The 23086-nt window shown below is 45.2% G+C and overlaps 1 protein-coding gene across 4 annotated transcripts in view; it reads left to right on the top strand.

The window, feature by feature from the left end:
- LOC141162313 (uncharacterized) overlaps window positions 1-22720 on the top strand; it is a 71633-nt gene extending 48913 nt beyond the window's left edge. For 2 of the 4 annotated variants that reach the window (XM_073648291.1, XM_073648292.1), the window contains exons 3-4: window positions 16531-16614; window positions 19976-22720. In XM_073648291.1, coding sequence (XP_073504392.1) covers window positions 16531-16614; window positions 19976-22308 — 2417 coding nt within the window. In that variant the 3' untranslated portion in view covers window positions 22309-22720. The remainder of the gene's footprint in view (window positions 1-16530; window positions 16615-19975) is intronic. The other 2 variants (XM_073648293.1, XM_073648294.1) reach the window with 1 other exon arrangement.
- Window positions 22721-23086: the final 366 nt, after the last annotated feature.

Genomic DNA, 23086 nt, shown 5'->3' with positions numbered 1-23086 from the left:
TGTCAAAATACTTCTTGGACTTCTTGTTAGCCTCTTGCAGGTTACAACGTACATTTGTCCAAACTCTCTCCAAATCCCCGGAAAAATTCTCCTCCTCTGGTACCGCCGACCCCAATTTGGAGAACGAACCGAAAGACGGATGTCTCCCAGTACAACAAAAAAAAGGAGAGCACCCAGCAGAGGAGGTAAAACTTGCGACTCCTCCGAAAAAAACCTTGAATAGGTACAGGTAATTCTCCCTTTTCCACAGCCGCAATGCGACCATTACAACATTTATCATAGCACTTCGGACTCCAAGACTTAATCACATTAGTAGACCAGTCCAATAAAGGATTGTGCAGTCTTAACCAAGGCAATCCTAGAACAACTGGAGAGGGCAAATTATCCAAAACAACCAAGTCCAAAATGTCTTGGTGATCTCCATTGATAGTGAGAGGAAATGCAGCAGTCTTGTGAGTAATACATTTCAAAGGAGTGTTATCAATTGCAACCACAGAAATAGGTGATGACAAAGGTTTGGATTTCAATTTAAGGTTTTCCAAAAACCCTTTATCAATCACATTAAGTGTTGAACCACAATCCACAAATACCTGAAATTCAATCAAATCTCCCTGCAGAGTAGTACTACCAGAAAGAAATACTCCTGCAGAGCGTAAACAAGCTATACGGGCGTAACTGACCTTTTTTTTTTCTTTACTTAAACGACGCTCACAATACTTAATCAAATGATCATCTTTACCACAATAAAGACACAAACCTTCGGCGAATCTCCGATCTCTTTCCTGAGAGCGGAGTGACATCGCCCCAACCTCCATTGGTTCTCCGCTGTTGGAGCAAATTTTCTGGGAACTAGGACCTGAAGTTACAGAAGTTTTTACATCATTAACTCTGGACCTCTGTCTCCTGTCCACACGAACAGCTAACTGCATAGCTTCCTGCAGAGTCTCAGGTGCAGGGAATGCAAATAGCAAATCCTTAACCCTTTCACTCAGACCAGCAAGAAATAAACGTCTTAGTGCAGAATCATTCCATTTAACTTCTGAAGCCCATCTCCTGAAGTGTGTGCAATAATTTTCAACATCATCTGACCCCTGATTCAAACGTCTAAGTTCTGATTCAGCAGATGAGATTCGATCAGGATCGTCATATAATAGCCCCATAGCAGAAAAAAATTCTTCAACAGAACTTAAACAGGGATCATTAGGCTGGAGAGAAAAGGCCCAACCCTGTGGTTCTTTGCGCAAAAGTGACATAATAAAACCAATGCGCTGTGATTCATTCCCAGAGGATCTTGGTCTCAAACGAAAATATAACAAACAAGCATTTTTAAAGGAAAAAAATCTTGCTGTTTACCTTAAAAAAAAATCAGGCAGTCCTACCTTGGGTTCAACAAAATGCGCTCCAGGACAGCTACTCACGTGTTGCTGAAGCTCGTCCACCTCCAGAAACAATCCCTGCAGGCGTTGAGCCAACTCCTGAACTCCTGGACAGAAACCATACTGATCCCCGAATTTCTTTCCTTTTAGTTTTTTGGGTTTTTTTGGGCTGGACTTACTGTTATGATCTGCAACATAAACTAAGGAAAGATAGGGGAAAGGTGTCCCTACAGTAAGACTAAGCTGAATCCCTACGATGTAGCGGGCTGCCTGTTCCTTGTGAACAGACCTGCCTTAGTCCTCGGCTAGTCTGAACGAAGACTATAGAGTTAAGGGAGGGGTCCCTAAAAAACTAAGGACTGGAACAAAAATGGGACACCTCCTAAACAGAAGTAGATGCAGAGCACAAAAGACAAACAGACAAAACGTACTAGAGGTCTCAGAGGACCAAACGAACTAGACAGAGATAGGCACTGAAGCACCTGGCTAGAGAGACAGTCAAACAACACTGAAGTCCAGCAAAGCCAGAAGGGCGGAGCTGGAATAAATAGGCAGATGGTCATGTGACCGCAAAACACAAGATAGCAAAAACTAACAGGAGGGTTCTAACACTTACGGTCCAAACCCGCCAGTCTGTCTGTGGGCCAGGCTTACCTGCCTACCCGGAGAACGTACCAGTTACATGCCGTGCCTACCAGCCAGCCTACCTGGAGGCTCCTGCCAGTTACCCGTGGTGTCTGCCAGTCCTTCTACCCGGATCACCCGTCAGCCTGCCTGCCGTGCTCATCTGCTGTACCTGTCAGTTCCTGCCTTCTGACCCGTGGGAGTCACCTGCTCTCATACAAGGACTGGTCCAGAGTAGCACCTGGTCCCTCTGCTCGGTCCTTCCCTTGTTCACGGAGTCGATTGAGCCGCCGTGCGACCTTGGTCAGTCTGAATTGATACCTAGTTACGCCCCTCTGGTCCCTCCTTGCACCGCAGCACAGAGGTTCCACCACCCGGATCCGTAACAGATACGTATATATAGAAATCTAACAGGCCTGTCTAACACTGCAGTTATAAATGTAGGTAACATCCATAGGGGAAATAGTATGTGTATAAGAAGAATTACAAAAGTAAAACACAGCACTGCATAATATAATGTTCATGAATACAGTACACATCAGAATTCTTCCAAAGCTTTTTGCAGGTATTCCAGACCAGAGGATTCTTCCAAAAGGAGCAATAAGGCAAAAGCGATGGCCAGTTAAAAACACCAAACAAGGATTAAAACCTGGACAAGAAAATGAAAAAATATAAACAATAAGAGCGAAGTGTTGGATAAAGATGTAATAAGGACAACGCATGACAAATCACCAAAACATCCAACAAATAAAAATTATTAAAGAATAAACAGGGAAGGAAATAAGGGAGACAAGTGGAAAATAAGAACAATAGGGGATGGCCAAATTTGTGGGGGGGGGGGCAGCACCAAAAAGAGCATATACCACAGTACATGGAAAAACAATAAATATTAAAGAAAAAAGTACCATCCTAAAGAAAGGGGGAAAAGCTAAGGGACTCATTGAGTCCCTTAGGAGCCATTGTATCAAGAGTCACGATCGTGCTGTGCGAGGATTCTTTGGACATTCCCACCCCGTGTCCCTAAATGTATCAAATCAATGCCCCTCCCCATCAGTGAGTGTGGGTCACAATTGTGGAAATCCCTGAAATGGCGGGGAATTGTTTTGAGTTCTGATGCATCAGTCCCTTGCCTGGTAGCGCAGATGTTCCTAACGTGTTTGCGGACTCTGAGCTCTCTGGAGGTGAGCCCCACATAAATCAGTTGGCATCCGCATGTGGTGTAATAGATAACATTGATGCTACATTGGCTCTCACCTCCAGCAGAGTCAAAAGTCTTGCAGCGAAGGACATTAGTGCATGCCAGGCAGTGACCGCACAGGAAGCACCCCACTGGGGATGTGAAAGAAGCCAGGAAAGTATTATTAGCTGAAACATAATGGCTCCTAACAAGAAAATCACTAAGATTGTGTGATTTCTTTGGTGTCATAGATGGTTTGGCTCCTAGTAGTGGAGACAGCGACGATTCGGTACTAAGAATGAACCAATGTTTAGGTAAGATTGATCTCATTGTGTTCCATTCTTTGTTATATGTAGAGATGAACCTAATCTTGTCACCCATGTCCTCTCTCCCATGAGGGTACAACAGTTGTGATCTTGGGGTCCTTTTTGCCCTGGTGTATCCTCTTTTGATGGACTGCCAGCTATACCCCCGTTGTTCAAATCGAGTCCGAAGATCCATAGCCTTTGTTTCCAACCTTTGGATAGAGGAACAGATCTGCCTAATCCGGAGACACTGTCCGATCTGGACGGCCCTGATAGTAGTAGTACAATTGAGTCTGCCCATGAATATTCCGAGCTGCTGCGCTGTACCCCTCCACATCAAAAAAATATCGTCAATGTATCAGTACCAACACAGCACATGGTCAGCGGCCCATGCCCCCCATGGCCGAAAACGGAGCTCTCCCAGGAAGAGATTGGCGTATGAGGGGGCACAGGCTGCGCCCATGGCCGTGCCGCGTACCTGTAGATAAAAAAGATCTTTAAAAGTAAAAAAATTATGAGTGAGGACAAAGCGCAGCAGCTCTAGAATAAACCCGCATAGAAGGCCATCCAGGTTGGAGGCACCCAGGACCACCTCCAATCCATCGCGATGGCCGATGCAAGTGTAAAGTGTTTTGACATCCGCCGTGATGAGTAGAAGGTTATCGTCTACAAAGATGCCGTCAACCCGGGTAAGGACGTCCGTCGTGTCCTTGATGTATGACGGGAGGGTCTCGACCAATGGCTTGGTAATCAATAAATTTGCAAATTGGTTCGCAGATTTCTCAATCCCTGACACGATCGGACGTTACTGTGGGTTGACAGCATCTTTGTGGATTTTGGGCAGTAGATAAAGGTAGGGACTCTCAGAAACCGGACAGTTAGTCCATCAAGCACCTTCTTAGGTATAATTCCTGATTCAAAGGCGCCAATAAGTATGGACTGAAGTTCTACCGAGAAGGAGGCAAGTGGGGAGTGAGGTAATTTGTAGTAGGTATTTTTGTCCCTCAATTGTCGAAAGGCCTCGCGTTCGTAAAGAGAGCAAGGCCACACCACGATATTCCTCCCCTTGTCCGCCTGTTTAAATACCACATCTCGATAAGATTGTAGATCTTTAATGGCATTCCATTGTGCATGAGTTGTATTATCATGCTTACGTGTTGTAGATAAGGTTTTAAAATCTTCAGACACCAATTTGGTATAAATTTCTATCGCAGGACTTGGGGACAAAGGGGGGAATCGTGTCAACTTAGGTGATTGATTACTATCTCAAGCCATTGGTCGAGACCCTCCCGTCATATATCAAGGACACGACGGACGTCCTTACCCGGGTTGACGGCATCTTTGTGGACCATAACGTTCTCTTTGTCACGGCGGATGTCGAAACACTTTACACTTGCATCGGCCTTGACGATGGATTGGAGGCGGTCCGCCTTTTCCTGGGTGCCTCTGACCTGGACAGCCCTCTATGCGGGTTTATTCTAGAGCTGCTGCACTTTGTCCTCACTCATAATTTTTTTACTTTTAAAGATCTTTTTTATCTACAGGTACGCGGCACGGCCATGGGCGTGGCTTGTGCCCCTCATACGCCAATCTCTTCCTGGGTTCCTGGGAGAGATCCATTTTCGAAGATGGGAGGATGGGCCGCTGACCATGTGCTGTGCTGGTACCGATACATTGACGATATTTTTTTTGATGTGGAGGGGCACAGCGCAGCAGCTCGGAATATTCATGGACAGACTCAATTGTAACGAAAAAAATATTTGTTTGACTTTTATAAGTATGATACCACCACGATTGACTTCTTGCACGTCAGCCTGGAGGTCAACTTCGCGTCGGCCATCCAGACTGATGTCTTCAGAAAGACAACTGCAGTTAATGTACTTATCCATGCTTCGTCAGCCCATGACCCCGCTACTATCAGGGCCGTCCAGATCGGACAGTTTCTCCGGGTTAGGCGGATCTGTTCCTCTCTACTAAGGTTTGAAACACAGGCTATGGATCTTTGGACCCGCTTTGAACAACAGGGTTATAGCCAGCGGCCCATCAAAAGAGGATACACCAGGGCAAAAAGGACCCCGAGATCACAACTGTTGTACCCTCGTGGGAGAGAAGACATGGGTGACGACAAGATTAGGTTCATCTCTACATATAACAGAGAATGGAACACAATGAGATCAATCTTAACTAAACATTGGTCCATTCTTAGTACCGAACCATTGCTGTCTCCACTACTAGGAGCCAAACTATCTATGACACCAAGAAGATCACGCAATCTTAGTGATTTTTTTGTTAGGAGCCATTATGTTCCAGCTAATAATACTTTCTTGGCTTCTTTCAAACCGACAGTGGGGTGCGTCCCGTGCGATCACTGCCTGGCATGCGCTAACGTCCTTCGCTGCAAGACTTTTGACTCTGCTGGAGGTGAGAGCCAATTTAGAATCAAACATTGGATCTTATGTGGTAGCACCAATGTTATCTATTACACCACATGCGGATGCCAACTGATTTATGTGGGGCTCACCTCCAGAGAGCTCAGAGTCCGCAAACACGTTAGGAACATCTGCGCTACCAGGCAAGGGACTGATGCATCAGAACTCAAAACAATTCCCCGCCATTTCAGGGATTTCCACAATTGTGACCCACATTCACTGATGGGGAGGGGCATTGATTTGATACATTTAGGGACACGGGGTGGGAATGTTCAAAGAATCCTCGCACGGCACGATCGTGACTCTTGATACAATGGCTCCTAAGGGACTCAATGAGTCCCTTAGCTTTTCCCCCTTTCTTTAGGATGGTAGTTTTTTCTTTAATATTTATTGTTTTTCCATGTACTGTGGTGTATGCTCTTTTTGGTGCTGCCCTCCCCCCCTTCCAAATTTGACCATCCCCTATTGTTCTTATTTTCCACTTGTCTCCCTTATTTCCCTCCTTGTTTATTCTTTAACTAGATGGTGGCCCGATTCTAATGCATCGGGTAATCTAGAATATGCATGCGGCTGACCGGGCGCCACTAAGCAGCGAAGCAGTGTTTAAATGGGTTGTGCACTACTTTTAATTAACTTCACAATGTATCCCCTCGGTGCCCCTAATGAATTTTGTCATTACGTCATGTTGTCAATCCTGCTTGTGACAACATCGCTGACGACGCTCAGGCAGCACGTAATTCTCCCGCCTGCAGCCGGCTGTTGCTTCCGCTTACATCACGACTATTTGTGGCTGCAGCCAGGGGTCTGCTGTTACGCGTACCACAGTGAATGACGGGCTGTGGGCGGGGTTATCCCTCATCATGTCACATCCAGCATCCACAGCGCGGTCAGTCAATGTGGTTTGTATGGCTGCTTCATTCCTCTAATCCTGGTTTGTATGGCTGACTTATTTTGGATTGTACGCCTTCCTCATCTGAGCTTGTATGGCCCCCTTATCCTGGTTTTGTATGACCTACTCATTCCCCCATCTCCACAGCACATTTCAAAAACTAAACCCTAATCCTCCCTTTGTTTCCTTTCTCTGGTCTAGCATTGTCTGTCCTGTTTTCAGCAGCTCCTCGCAGGATGTGAGGCACAGCACGCGCTCTCAGATACTGCTGTGATAAGCTGCTGTCTGTAGATTCGCTGCTTTCCACGCCGGGACTAAGTGAGTGGAGAGGCACAAATCTGCATTCACTTTAATAGCACATGCTGCAGATGCCGGTATGAAGATTTAACAATAATACAATGAATACACAGAATAATACTTTATTAACTATTATTGGTTATAGAACTTAATACAACTGAACAAAATTATTAAACAGATGATCAAAATATATAAACTATTCCATGAATATGTAACAATATTTTACAATAAATCATCGGACAAAAGAAGTATGACCCTAGAATTTATTTATTAACAATATCAACCTAAAATATTTTTGTACACGACATTTTTGGTGAATACTTTTGGACTATCTGTAAGCAACTTTCCTTGTAAATGGGTATCCAAAACTTGCACCTTGACATTGGATCTCATTTTAACTCTTGAAAATGCAACATAGAGTTGTCCATGTCCAAAAACGGGCTCCGGTAAATATATGCCAACACGTTGTAGAGTTTGACCTTGTGACTTGTTTATTGTCATGGCAAATGCTGGTTTTACTGGAAACTGTCGACTTCGAAGCCTAAATGGAAGACCGGTGTCTGAAGGACATAAATCAATGCGTGGAATGAACACTTCCTCTCCTTTTGCAGATCCAGTGATCACTGTTGCTTGAATTATATGGGAATGGAGTCCAGTAACAATAAGGCGAGTTCCATTACATAGACCATTTCTTGTATTTAGATTCCGAAGCAACATTACGATTGCTCCAACTTTAAGTTGTAGTCTATGGGATGGCATTCCTGATGGCGTAACACTATTTAAAAATTCAACTGGATAATGCTCTCGTTCATCTTCGTTGTCGACATCCACCGAATCATCACTTTTGTACAATTTATAGTCTCCAGGCATTCTATCCATCACACGGGAATTTAGCAGAGCTACGTCATCGTTCTTGGGACAGAGAATTGCATAGGAAGAGGCCCTCTCAACACTGCTTTGGTCGTTTACATCTATTTCAACGCGTTGTCCAAAAACATCACTTACGATGCAGTCAGTGCACACCATGTCTTCTGGTATTTCAATAATGTCTTCTCCAAGGTTATATTCATTGCTCAGTTCACCATTACCAAGTTTAAGAAGCCAGTTGCTGTACTCTGGGTCAGAAGATCGCATGTTGTTAATTATTTGTAGTTTATTAAACTCTTTCCAAAGGTCTGACATTTTTAAGGTTGACTCGATAATATTTGTTCTTGTTCCATTCGGTACAACTGGAAGGCATTGCCTAAAATCTCCGTCACGGACAAAAACTTTACCTCCAAAAGGAATTTCATTTTTTTCAGCAATATTTGTAGTCATAACTTCACGCAGAAGTCTGTCAATTAAGCTCAAAGCATATTTGGGCGCCATGGTGCACTCATTAAGTATCAAAAGATTTGCACTGTTCAACTGTTTTCCTGCAAATGTGTCTTGTTTGATTCTGGAAACGGAGATTTCATTGACCGGAACTGGTATCCCAAAGAGTGAATGCATAGTGCGACCTCCTCGTAAAAGGTTTGCTGCAATACCTGTTGTAGCCGATGGCAATACGACTTTTCCTAATCCTCTAACGTGATGCATTAAAACTTCATAGAGGTATGTTTTACCGCTGCCTCCAGGACCGTCAATAAAGAAACATTTTGGCGTTGGATCGGCTTGGTTTTCTACAGCGCTCACAATAGTGTCATATGCAATCCGTTGTTCTTGATTTAAGGAGTTTTTCTTCTCTGTTGCCAACAATAATTCATAAGCTTCGTCATACTCTTGAATTTGTGCAACTTGACTTGCAGGCTGTGGCAAATTAAAGTCTGAAAACGTTTTTCCATGCAGTAGTAGGATATTTTGGACATCTTGCATGGCATAAGATTCGCAATTGTGACAATTTCCACTTTTGTTGTGAAGACGTAAGCAGTAATCTTCAATTATATGTTCTTTGAAATTTGTCCAAAGTTGAGCCGGATTTGTAGGCGGTCCAAAGACACAAATGTAGGCAAACAATTCACGAAGTTTCTTAGGCATATGTAGAGTAACTGCGTCTTCTAAAGTAAGTGTCCACATAGTATCATCCAATAGAAGTCCTAAAGCCAAAGCTGCAGCTTTAAATGTATCGTGCAATACTCCATTAACTGTTTTCAAATCTTCGTAACTTCTAGCTCCTTTGACATGCAGTGGTAACAGCCGAAGGCAATATCTTTCTTGATCCTTGACACTAACAGTATACATGCGTCCAATTATTCTGCTAAGTCCTCGTTGTCTTGGCTTCCAAGTTTTATTCCAAACGTAATGCTCTGGAATCTCTCGATACAAATACTGCCTTGTTTTTTCGTCACGTTGGTTCAGCAAAAACCATTCCATTAATGTTGACGTTGTACTTAAAGTTTTGGAGACATCTTCGACTTGAGCATTTTCAAAGAAATAAAGCTGCTGTTGATTTGGTAAATGAATAGCTAAACGTATAATGGCATGGGACTGTGAATGCATTGGAAATGCAAATATTCTCCAAGCAGCTTCTGGAGCACTGACATATCTTGAATCAACAAACCGTGATGATTCATCGTGATTGACTGTTTTTTGTTGGATTTCGACGTTAGCTTTGTCATGCCCCTTGTAGATGTACTTGAAAAGATATTTAATGTAACGGGTCTGGGAGGCGGAACCTCTGAGCAACTATACAAGGGGGCGGCCCTTGTAAGGAAGCGGGTGGCGCCCAGGGAAGATGGGCAGGTAGTCACAGCAAGTGACAGGGACAGTCTTTGGGAAAACGGGCAGGTGGTCACGGCAAGTGACCGGGACAGTCTCTGGGTAAACGGGCAGGTGGTCACGGCAAGTGACAGGGACAGTCTCTGGGTAAACGGGCAGGTGGTCACGGCAAGTGACCGGGACAGTCTCTGGGTAAACGGGCAGGTGGTCACGGCAAGTGACCGGGACAGTCTCTTGACAGGCGGGTGGTCACGGCAAGTGACGGCAGAGCCTCCAGGTAGGCAAGCAGGCTGGTAGCAGGTGGACGCTCCCAGATGAGCGGGCAAGAGTCTCTGGACAGGCAGGTGGTCACAGCACGTGACGGCGGAGCCTCCAGGTAGGCTAGCAGACAGGTAGAAGGTGAGCGCTCCCAGGTGAGCGGGCAAGAGTCTCTGGACAGGCTGGTGGTCACAGCACGTGACGGCGGAGCCTCCAGGTAGGCTAGCAGGCAGGTAGCAGATGTGCGCTCCCAGGTGAGCGGGCAGACGGATCCATAGACAGACTGGCAGGGCTGGTAGGCAGACTGTCGGACCGCAGGAATAGTAGCAGGTTGACACGAGACAGGCAGGTATCAGACAGGAAACTGGCAGGTAACTGGAAACGGGACCTGAGGGCTGAAGCAGAGTGATGAACTGTGCTACAACATTGCTCGGGCACCTCCATTTTGGAGGAGGTGCCTTATATATGGTGAAGTCCTCCGGCCATTGGCCGGGGACTCCTTAGGACGGCGCGCGCGGCCCCTTTAAGAGAGGGGGAGCGCGCGTGCGCCCTAAGCACCGTGGCCGGGAAGGAGCGCGCGCTGCTAGCAGAGCGGGAGGAAGACGCCGGGCACGGAGCAGAGAGGTGAGGGGAACAGCGTCCCTGCCTAGCAGGAGGCAGGGACGCCGACGCTACATTTAACACTTTTTATTGAAGCGCAGATTTCAACGTTGATGTGACAGTTGTAGCGTTTTAATAAGTACGGGTTGTATGGAACTATCCATGAGTTATTTATAATCTTTTTGTTGTGTACAATGTTATCAATCAGTTGTCTCCGGTAGGATGGGTAGCCGTCCAAATCTTTAACAGTGTGCTGTTTCAACTGCTTTGGAAACCCTTTTGTACACTTTCCGTTTTCCATGCATGGACTTTTTGGATTTGCTACACCGCATGGGCCATGAACCATATTACAGATTACAATATTATACAGTTCAGGATACTTTTCTTGTTTAGGAATTTCAGCCCACACTATGTTGTCAATTTCATCCTCCGTGCGAAACTTGGAATCCGCGTCTAAAATAATTAGTATATGCGCATGTGGGAGACCTCATTTCTGAAACTCTATGACGTGTACCATTGCTACGACTGTTCCAAAAAGGCCTTTTTTGATGTCTTCAAAAAGGCTGCTGAGTTTTAGTCGAAATACGAGTGCAACTAAGTCCGGCCTGTGTTCAACTTGCTGCCAGGGTTGTAGATTTTCTGTAATTTCCGGCCATTTAGGATTACAGGTCATTGTTAAAAAAATGTCAAGTCTTCCATACTTTGTTACTATTGCCATTGCATCTTGATAACGCTGTTGCATGTTGCGGGGGCTACCTTCAAAGGACGACGGGAGAATTACTGTTTTTCCAATTGGAATTCCTTTTTGAATGGATTGTTTTTGCAAATGTTCTTGAAGAACGCAGTAGTCTTCAACTTTAAGTTGTTTTTGATTCCTTCGTATGAAATTGAGCCGATTTGCTTCAATTTTAACGCATGCGTCTACTAAGTACTGTTGTGTCAGTTTCCCACCGTTTAAAATAGGATTGAAGTAATTTCGCACAGACAGAAGAAAACTGTAGTACTGTAGTTGTGTAATTCTTCTTGAAGTTCCTTGCTGGTGTAGGTTTTCATGCCACCCTTGATCACCGCTTGGAAAGAATAGCGGATACAGAAGAGCATCAAGGTTGCTGTGCAAAATGCTAATCCGTTGTTTTAGGAATGAAAGGGTTGTTTTTGTCTGGCTTAAGATGGACTAATATATCTCTTTGAAAAGGAGGCTCTCCATCATCGTTTTGAAAAACAACTGCGACCTCACTTACACGTGGTTTGTTGTAACATCGGGGATCTTGTTGACGTTCTTGTTTAATGGCCATGATAATAGAAGGCATTTCCGTCCCATTTTGTATAGCTCTCTGTTCCTCCTCAGCTTCAACGTCTTTTAGCATGCGATATGCGGCAGCAAATGGGCTGATTGTTTGTAAATGTACGGCAATTAGGTTCATCAGTTCTGCATTACACTTTTCATTTTCTTTTCGGTTCATCCTTTGTTCTGTAGCCTCATTTGGATCAAAGATGTATAATTGTGCAAATGTTGGTGGTTGTCCTAGTTCTGGGTGAAGTGTTCCAGTACGGTGGTAGATCTGGCAATGAATTTTAAAACAATACGGTCCGAATCCAGGGGGCGGTGCAATGTTGGCACCAAATGAAGCAAACGCATGAGAACTATTGATACTTCTGATGTTTTCCATAAAATTTCTACTGTGTTCATGCGTTCCTTTCATCAACTGCTCAAACAGATCTGAGCAGTGACATCTTGGTAGCATCACTTTTCCTTTTTGGCAGCATTGAGTAAACTGATTGTCAGATGGTTTTTCCTCGATAAGATTCATAGATTCGCATTTTGAACAAACTACATTCATCTTCCCACAGTAGTGTTGAATAATGATAGTTTCATTGTCTGTTACGTAACGTGCAAGTTGTTGAATGTTCTGCTGGGTTTGCCTTAGTTGGTAGAGCATTCTTTTTTGATAAATTTGTCGATCGTGTTGTTCTCGGTTTGTCCTGGATTCTGGAGATTCATTCAGATGACATTGTCTATGGGATTCTGCATCGTGTTCGTGTCTAGCCGCAGTGTGTTGCGGTGTTTCACGTTCCCGACGTTGTCTGTGAGATTCCGCATCCTGTGTTTGTCTGGCGGCAGTGTCTTGTGGTGTCTCCTGTTTCCGACGTTGTCTGTGAGATTCCGCATCCTGGGCTTGTCTGGCGACAGTGTGTTGTGGTGTCTCCTGTTTCTGACGTTGTCTGTGAGATTCCGCATCCTGGGCTTGTCTGGCGACAGTGTGTTGTGGTGTCTCTTGTTCCCGGCGTTTTTGTTGAGATTCCGCATCCTGTGGTTGTCTGGCGGCAGTGTGTGGTGTTGTCTCCTGCTTCCGAATTATTCTGTGAGCTTCCGCATCCTGGGCTTGTCTGCTGGCAGTGTGTTGTGGTGTCTCCTGTTCCCGGCGTTTATGGTGAGATTCCGCATCCTGGGCTTGTCTGGCGGCAGTGTGTTGCGGTGTCTCCTGTTCCCGGCGTTTTTGTTGAGATTCTGCATCGTGGGCTTGTCTGGCGGCAGTGTGTTGCGGTGTCTCCAGTTTCCGGTGTTTTTGGTGAGATTCCGCATCCTGGGCTTGTCTGGCGGCAGTGTGTTGCGGTGTCTCCTGTTCCTGGCGTTTTTGGTGAGCTTCCGCATCCTGGGCTTGTCTGGCGGCAGTGTGTTTCGGTGTCTCCTGTTCCCGGCGTTTTTTTTGAGCTTCCGCATCCTGGGCTTGTCTTGCGGCAGTGTGTTGCGGTGTCTCCTGTTCCCGGCGTTTTTGTTGAGATTCGGCATCCTGGGCTTGTCTGGCGGCAGTGTGTTTCGGTGTCTCCTGTTCCCGGCGTTTTTTTTGAGCTTCCGCATCCTGGGCTTGTCTTGCGGCAGTGTGTTGCGGTGTCTCCTGTTCCCGGCGTTTTTGTTGAGATTCGGCATCCTGGGCTTGTCTGGCGGCAGTGTGTTGCGGTGTCTCCTGTTCCCGGCGGTTTTTGTGAGCTTCCGCATCCTGGGCTTGTCTGGCGGCAGTATGTTGTGGTGCCTGTTGCTCTCGACGTTGTCGTTTTCTTGCTGCTTCTGCTGCTTTTCGGTCTTCCTCCGTGGCGTATTTTCGCTTACGACCCATTATAAAACAGGAAGCGTAAAGAAGTATCTCTTCAGCGCGCTGTCACTAGCAGAACGTGTTCAGTAAACCTGACAGAAGTCCCTCGCACAGTGTGACTGAAGTCCCTCGCACAGTGTGACAGAAGTCCCTCGCACAGTGTGACAGAAGTCCCTCGCACAGTGTGACAGAAGTCCCTCGCACAGTGTGACAGAAGTCCCTCGCACAGTGTGACAGAGAAAACCTGCTCAGTACGTTATGAGCATTTTGTGAGTCACATGACCACATGGGCGGAGTTAGCCGTGCTATCTCCCGAAGGTGGCGTAGATATTTGAAATGTTGCGGTAATTGGCCGGAGAGCGTGTTTAAATTTGGCGCGGAAATCTGTGATTGGTCGCGGGCGGCGTCCGGGACCAATCATAAAAGCAGGTTTTAAATGTCGCGCGCCGTGTTCCTAAGCAGCGGACAGTGTGTTTAAATTCAGCGTTCAAATCTCTTATTGGTCGCGTCAGGAGGGCGCGACCAATCAGCGTATCGTATTGGTGAGGACCGGGGAGCGGCTGCCTGTGCGGCTACTTCCGCTCCGAGAAGCCGGGACATGAGCGGGCTCTCGCAGCAGAAGTATCCGGACCCGCAGTGCCGCTCCCCGGTCCTCCCTACACACGCTAGCCGCATGGATGTCAGCGCCGCTCCCCGGTCCTCCCTTCCACATGGATGTCAGCGCCGCTGCCTGTGCCGATACTTCTGCTCCGAGAAGCCGGGACATGACCGGGCGCTCGCAGCAGAAGTATCCGGACCCGCAACGCCGCTCCCCGGTCCTCCCTTCACACCCTGGCCGCTGATGTCCCCACAGCATGGTGTTCCAAAGGTCCGGACATTTCTGTTAAAAATCGCTGATTGGTCGCTGGCGCTGCCCGCGACCAATCACCGATTTGGGCGCCACATTTAAATATCGGCCGCGACCAATCACGGATCTTGGCTCCACATTTAAACACCGCTGTGCTGATTGGTCGCCGACGCTGGGCGCCACCAATCACCGATTTTGGCGCCACATTTAAATAGCGTCCGCGACCAATCAGTACAGCGGTGTTGAAATGTGGAGCCAAGGTCGGTGATTGGTCGCGGCCGATATTTAAATTTGGCGCCCAGCGACCAATCAGCGATTTTTAACACAAATGTCCGGACCTTTGTAACACCATGCGGATACTGTGGGGACATCAGTGGCTAGGGAGTGAAGGGAGGAACGGGGAGCGGCGCTGCGGGTCGGGATACTTCTGCTGCGAGCGCCCGCTCATGTCCCTGGTTCTCGCAGCAGAAGTATCCGCACAGGCAGCACCGCTCCCCGGTCCTCCCTTCACACCCTAGCCCCTGATGTCCCCACAGTATCCGCATGGTGTTACAAAGGTCCGGACATTTGTGTTAAAAATCGCTGATTGGTCGCTGGCGCTGCCCGCAACCAATCACCGATTTGGGCGCCAAATTTAAATATCTGCCGCGACCAATCACCGATCTTGGCTCCAGATTTAAACACCGCTGTGCTGATTGGTCGCGGCCGATATTTAAATTTGGCGCCCAAATCGGTGATTGGTCGCGGCAAAAGCAGAAGGAACCCGACCGCCGGATCAATCTGCGGGACGGAGATGCAGCCGGGAGATGAGCGGCGCGAGGCGCTCATCTCCCGGCCGGTAGCAGCGGATGGACCGCCGGCGTCGCTGACCTCCATGTGGAAGGGAGGACCGGGGAGCGGCGCTGCGGGTCGGGATACTTCTGCTGCGAGCGCCCGCTCATGTCCCTGGTTCTCGCAGAAGAAGTATCCGCACAGGCAGCGCCGCTGACATCCATGCGGCTAGGGTGTGAAGGGAGGACCAGGGAGCGGCGCTGACATCCAATTGGTCGCGGCCGCTATTTAAATGTGCCGCACAAATCGGTGATTGGTCGCGGTCTTGGCCCGCGACCAATCACCGATTTGTGCGCCAAATTTAAATATCGGCCGCGACCAATCACCGATCTTGATTCCTCATTTAAACACCGCTGTGCTGATTGGTCGCGGCCGATATTTAAATGTGGCGCCCAAATCGGTCATTGGTCGCGGGCAGCGTCCGCGACCAATCAGCACAGCGGTATTTAACTTTTGCGCTAAGATCAGTGATTGGTCGGGTCCGAAGACCGCGACCAATCATCGAATCGTCTTGGTGAGGACCGGGGAGCGGCTGCCTGTGCGGCTACTTCGGCTGCGAGAACCCGGGACATGAGCGGGCGCTCGCAGCAGAAGTATCCCGACCCGCAGCGCCGATCCCCGGTCCTCCCTTCCACATGGAGGTCAGCGACGCCGGCGGTCCATCCGCTGCTACCGGCCGGGAGATGAGCGCCTCGCGCCGCTCATCTCCCGGCTGCATCTCCGTCCCGCAGATTGGTCCGGCGGTCGGGTTCCTTCTGCTTTTGCCGGCCGGGAGATGAGCGCCTCGCGGCTCTCATCTCCCGGCTGCATCGCCGCTCAGCTCCGTCCCGCAGATGAGCCGCTAACGGCCGCCATCTTTTTTCAGAAATCCCGCGGCGCTGATTGGCTGCTGCCGGACCAATGAGCGACGCGGGATTTCCTGGACAGACACACAGACAGACAGACGGGATAAGACGATTATATATATAGATAATTTTTATTTGTTAGGTGTTTTGGTGATTTGTCATGTGTTGTCCTTATTACATCTTTATCCAACACTTCGTTCTTATTGTTTGTATTTTTTCATTTTCTTGTCCAGGATTTAATCCTTGTTTGGTATTTTTAACAGGTCATCGCTTTTGCCTTATTGCTCCTTTTGGAAGAATCCTCTGGTCTGGAATACCTGCAAAAAGCTTTGGAAGAATTCTGATGTGTACTGTATTCATGAACATTATATTATGCAGTGCTCTGTTTTTCTTTTGTAATTCTTCTTATACACATACTATTTCCCCTATGGATGTTACCTACATTTATAACTGCAGTGTTAGACAGGCCTGTTAGATTTCTATATATATGTATCATTGGTGGCGCTGTGGTGCGCATGCGCCCTCTGGACTTGCGCTCACCTGCCTCGGTCCAGCGTCTGTTCTGCCCGTGCAGGCGCTGTGGCGGTTCTCTCCAGAGCAGCACACGCCTCCTATGGGTTGACTGCCCGGTGCGTGTGGGGGGGCGTGGCTTCCCGAGGGCGCATGCGCCGAATCTAACAGTGCCATTGGCCAGCTCCCGATCACATAGTTTCCCATGTGATCGGTTGCTATGACACATTAAGGTCCTGGAAGGGCAATACCACTACTTCTCTTGAGAAAGCAGCGCACAGGCAACGCAAAACGCGCTTTGGGAAGAAGCTAAATCACCCCAGTCACCGGTCTGGGGCCTGTGGGATATTAGGGTAAGCAGCTTAAAGGCCCCGTCACACTTAGCGACGCTGCAGCGATCCCGACAACGATACGACCTGTCAGGGATCGTTGCGTCGCTATGTGGTCGCTGGTGAGCTGTCAAACAGGCAGGCTCACCAACGATCAGGGGAGCAGCGACATCGTGGAAAGAATCTTTCCACGATGTCCTGCTCCTGGTTACGAGCCTGCTGAAGCAGGAGCAGGCTGGTAACCATGATAAACATCGGGTTTCTAGGGGCACACGCGCACCTAGTAACCCGTTGTTTATCATGGTTACCACTCTGCTACAGTGAGCGGGAGGTTACCGCTCACTTTAGCAGGCTCGTAACCATGATAAACATCGGGTTACTAGGGGCACACGCGCACCTAGTAACCCGTTGTTTATCATGGTTACCACTCTGCTACAGTGAGCTGGAGGTTACCGCTCACTTTAGCAGGCTCTTAACCATGATAAACAACGGGTTACTAGGTGCGCGTGTGCCCCTAGTAACCCGATGTTTATCATGGTTACCAGCCTGATCGCTGCTCCCGCTGGTCACACACAGCGATGTGTGCTGACCAGCGGGAGAGCAACGACCAAAAAATGGTCCAGGACACTTTGCAGCGATCAGCGACCTCACAGCAGGGGCCTGATCGCTGCAAAGTGTCACACATAGCGACATCGCTGGTGAGGTCGCTGTTGCGTCACCAAAACCGTGACACAGCAGCGATCTCGCTATGTGAGACGGGGGCTTAAGGCTTTTGGTTTAATCATTCTGATATTGATATACTTGCTGATGGTGGCCCTGGCATTTTGCATTTTAGTGGCACACTGTGTGCTTACACTCCTATCATTTGATCTATATATATTACCTTGGTCAACCTCCTACCACTAGCCTAATGAATTCCCTTTCCCAGTCTATACCTTGCAAAGAGCTATGTATTACCTCTGACTGGTCTTATTTAAGGGGGGTTTTCTCGACACTGGCCCTTATGCACACTGTTTTTATCTATTTTGTCCGTTTGTTTCTATGTATATATTTGTATTTAATAAAGACTTTGTGATACTTTTGCACAAAAAACTCCTAGTTTCTCTGGCTTCCAATATGGATTTAAGAGCAAGACGAAGAAAAAAAAATGGAGTAACCATAAACCACTAATAAGATTAAAATACTCATTTATTCAAAAAATTCACATTAAAAATAATTACCATTAAATACAACTATGCCAAATAAGGAGGAATCAAAGTGGAGAGCAGCAAGTGGATCCAACAAGTCAAGCAGCATACAGTATGCAGTACATCTATACAACCAGTCTCAGGGAGCTATGTATGATAAGAGGCCAAATAGCCATAAACATATAGTGACACAGAGAAAATAGTTTATAAATGGTGTTGCTTACCCTTGGTAAGGGAGGATCAATAGAGCCCACCAGCACTGCCCTGATGCGCGTTTCTCGTGTAGCTTTCTCAATGGGAGGTGGATATGGATGGATTTAAGAATAGACTGAGATTTAAGAATATGAATTTAAGAATAGACTGAGATAATAGGTATCTCGTTTAGTGTTTTATGTAATATCCATCATGGCTCTGGTTATTAATATATAACCTAAGTAACCTATTTGATATGCTGAACCAGGCAGAGCTTAAAAAAGTTTTAAAGTAATTGCTTCATAGTCACAGCCAGAATTAGATTATAATAGAAAGCAGAAAATTGCCTTATATTTGCGCCAATGCCATGACTTCCTAATACACGACCATACTGCTCCTCTCCTCTGCATATAGCTTGCAGGGAGTGTATGAGACGGACACCACCTAATAGCACTGATACCTGAGCATTTCCCGTAACACGAGTGGTACAATATGAGCGTGTCCTGGGTTCTGTCACATGGAAGTTGGGGTGCTAGTGATCGGCTTGAGGTAGTCACTGAACAGTAAACATAACTTCCACAGCACACATTGGGGTATGCAATTGATGGAACCTAATTATTGTTCATTATTCAAGAACAGTTCAGGCCACAGACATGTAATTAGTGATGTTAGTGAAAACATGCAATTATAGCTGAGTCTGCTGTCCGATGTCTCTCCTGAATCCTCTATAGTCATGAACGTCCGGCCATGTGTCTATCTGTTCTCGATGGGGAGAGAGAAGAAATATGCTCTCATATGACCTAACAGTGCTTGTTGCAGGCCATTATCTGCCTTTGTAAAGTTATAGTGGTAATCTGCAGGTAAATAGTATTTAAATCTTGTTAGATTATTTTACTGGAAGAGCGGCTACTGGGAGAAACTGAAGTTATATTTTCTCTGTAGCCGCTTTCTTCTAGTCATTGAGGAGGTGCAGTTAGCTCTAACAGTCACTGCTCAGATAGAGATGACTGCTACAACCGTCTATTTCCATTGAAGACTGAAAGTGAGCGGCTGCAAGGAGAATATAACTGATTGATGATATAGGAAGTTGATTGGTGCTTATTGGCTTTCATTGTGATGTAGCAATGATGGTTCTCTCATGCATTTTTATCATTGCAGAACATCCTCTATTTACACAAAGAAATGCGCTGCCGACAATGATAATTTTTATGGTTGTATAAAATATGCAATCCATGACAAATGATTTATTCTTTGACGTTTCATGTTTGCACCGGGCAATGATTTGAACAAATATTAGTACAGTTGATTCTTTGCAATCGTCACGTCATGTAAATGATACTTTAGTCAGTTATTAATAGAGCGTTGTTGCCTACCTTATAAATTTGTATGGAATTTTTAACTTTTTCCTAAATTTGTAATTTTCATATTTAGATGAATATGATTTTTAAAGTTATTTTGTTCAAAAATCCAATCCGTTTTCTTCTTTGCAGATCATTGTACCAGCAGCTCCGAAAGACATCGGATATGTTCGTATTTCAAAGCAGAAGATGATAGCATTTCACAAGAAACATATGAGGAGCATAGCAACATCTCAGATATACCCTCAGCCCTTCATAGCAAAGAACTATCTCCTAATTCATCACAGACTGTTAAGCAATATAAAATTAGCATAAGAAGTGGGGAAGATCAAAGAGCGTCCACAAGGAAGAAGCCATTTTCATGCTCAGAATGTGAGAAATGTTTTACAGATAAAAGCAATCTCTCTAAACATAAGAGAACTCACACAGGAGAGAAGCCATTTTCTTGTTCAGAATGTGGGAAATGTTTTGCTCTGAAATCAAATCTTGTGGTACATGAAAGATCCCACACAGGAGAGAAGCCATTTTCTTGTTCAGAATGTGGGAAATGTTTTGCTGTTAAATCAAATCTTGTGGTACATGAAAGCTCACACACAGGAGAGAAGCCATTTTCATGCTCAGAATGTGGGAAATGTTTTAATTGTAAATCTTATCTTGTTGCACATGGGAGAATTCACACAGGGGAGAAGCCATTTTCTTGTTCCGAATGTGGAAAGTGTTTTAATTTCAAATCTCATCTTCAAATACATGAGAGAATTCACACAGGAGAGAAGCCATTTTCATGTTCAGAATGTGGGAAATGTTTTAATTGTAAATCTTATCTTGTTGCACATGAGAGGATTCACACAGGAGAGAAGCCATTTTCATGTTCAGAATGTGGGAAATATTTTAATTGTAAATCTTATCTTGTTGCACATGAGAGGATTCACACAGGGGAGAAGCCACTTTCTTGTTCCGAATGTGGAAAGTGTTTTAATTTAAAATCTCATCTTGAAATACATGAGAGAATTCACACAGGGGAGAAGTCATTTTCTTGTTCCGAATGTGGAAAGTGTTTTAATTTCAAATCTCATCTTGAAATACATGAGAGAATTCACACAGGAGTGAAGCCATTTTCATGTTCAGAATGTGGGAAATGTTTTACAGTTAAATCATCTCTTCTTACTCATGCGAGAATTCACACAGGAGTGAAGCCATATTCATGTTCAGAATGTGGGAAATGTTTTACAGATAAATCATCTCTTCTTACCCATGAGAGAATTCACACAGGAGAGAAGCCATATTCATGTTCAGAATGTGGAAAATGTTTTGCGATTAAATCAACTCTTTTTACACATCAGAGAATTCACACAGGAGATAAACCATTTTCATGTTCAGAATGTGAGAAATGTTTTACTAAGAAATCACTTCTTGTTGTACATGAGAGATCCCACACTGGAGAGAAGCCATTTTCATGTTCAGAATGTGGGAAATGTTTTGCTATGAAATCACATCTTGTAGGGCATGAGAGAATTCACACAGGAGAGAAGCCATTTCTATGTTCAGAATGTGGGAAATGTTTTAGTAACAAACCTCTTCTTGTTACACATGAGAAAATTCACACAGGAGAGAAACCATTTTCATGTTCAGAATGTGAGAAATGTTTTACTAAGAAATCACTTCTTGTTGTACATGAGAGATCCCACACTGGAGAGAAGCCATTTTCTTGTTCTGAATGTGGAAAGTGTTTTAATTTCAAATCTCATCTTGAAATACATGAGCGAATTCACACAGGGGAGAAGCCATTTTCTTGTTCCGAATGTGGAAAGTGTTATAATTTCAAATCTCATCTTGAAATACATGAGAGAATTCACACAGGAGTGAAGCCATTTTCATGTTCAGAATGTGGGAAATGTTTTAATTGTAAATCTTATCTTGTTGCACATGAGAGGATTCACACAGGGGAGAAGCCACTTTCTTGTTCCGAATGTGGAAAGTGTTTTAATTTAAAATCTCATCTTGAAATACATGAGAGAATTCACACAGGAGTGAAGCCATTTTCATGTTCAGAATGTGGGAAATGTTTTACAGTTAAATCATCTCTTCTTACTCATGAGAGAATTCACACAGGAGTGAAGCCATATTCATGTTCAGAATGTGGGAAATGTTTTACAGATAAATCATCTCTTCTTATCCATGAGAGAATTCACACAGGAGAGAAGCCATATTCATGTTCAGAATGTGGGAAATGTTTTACTAAGAAATCAGATCTTGTTAAACATGAGAGAGTTCATACCGGAGAGAAGCCATTTTCATGTTCAGAATGTGGGAAATGTTTTACTAATAAATCAGATCTTGTTAAACATGAGAGAGTTCATACAGGAGAGAAGCCATTTTCATGTTCAGAATGTGGGAAATGTTTTACTATAAAATTACAACTTGTTAGACATCAGAGAATTCACATTGGGAAGAATAATAATAAATAATAATATTTATTTTTATATAGCGCTAACATATTCCCCAGCGCTTTACATACATTATTGTCGCTGTCCCCATCGGGGCTCACAATCTAGATTCCCTATCAGTATGTCTTTGGAGTGTGGGAGGAAACCGGAGGGAACCCATGCAAACATGGGGAGAACGTACAAACTCCTTGCAGATGTTGTCCTTGGTGGGATTTGAACCCAGGACCTCAGTGCTGCAATGCTAACCACTGCGCCACCGTTCCGCCCATGGAAGGAGCCATTTTAACCTCTTTGTGATTAAGCCCAATTTTTTAAATCTGACGTGTCACTTTATTTTGATAATAACCATGGAATTTTTCAACTTATCCCTGTTATCACAGTGTTTTTTTTCCTGGAACGTATTTTATATTAGTAATAAATTTAAATCAATGTGTTTCACTTTTATTTATACAAGTTTTAAAAAAAAACAATTTATAATATTCAAACTGAATTTTTATACACAAAAACTAAATAGTTATACTACATAAAAAAGTGAATAAGTAACATTTACCTTATGTTTACAATGTCAAAATAATTCAAGTTTTTTTGTCAGAAGGGTTAAAAGTTTAGCAGCAAGGTTTCATTATTTTAGGGCAATGTACTAAACTTATTTTTTTAGGGACTTATTCAGTTTTGAAGTGCCTTTGAGGGGCCTATATATTGGAAATTCCCCTGAAGGGATATCACTTTAAAAATATCAACCCGCAAAGTATACAAAGATCATTTTCATGCATGATAATGCCCCGTCTCATGCTGCACA

The sequence above is a fragment of the Phyllobates terribilis genome, unplaced genomic scaffold (assembly GCF_046119375.1).
Source record: "Phyllobates terribilis strain yellow unplaced genomic scaffold, ASM4611937v1 Scaffold_9__5_contigs__length_417890890, whole genome shotgun sequence".
Classification (NCBI taxonomy): Eukaryota; Metazoa; Chordata; class Amphibia; order Anura; family Dendrobatidae; genus Phyllobates; species Phyllobates terribilis.
Note: the sequence above shows the minus strand (reverse complement) of the source record. Positions and strands in the feature narration are given on the sequence as shown.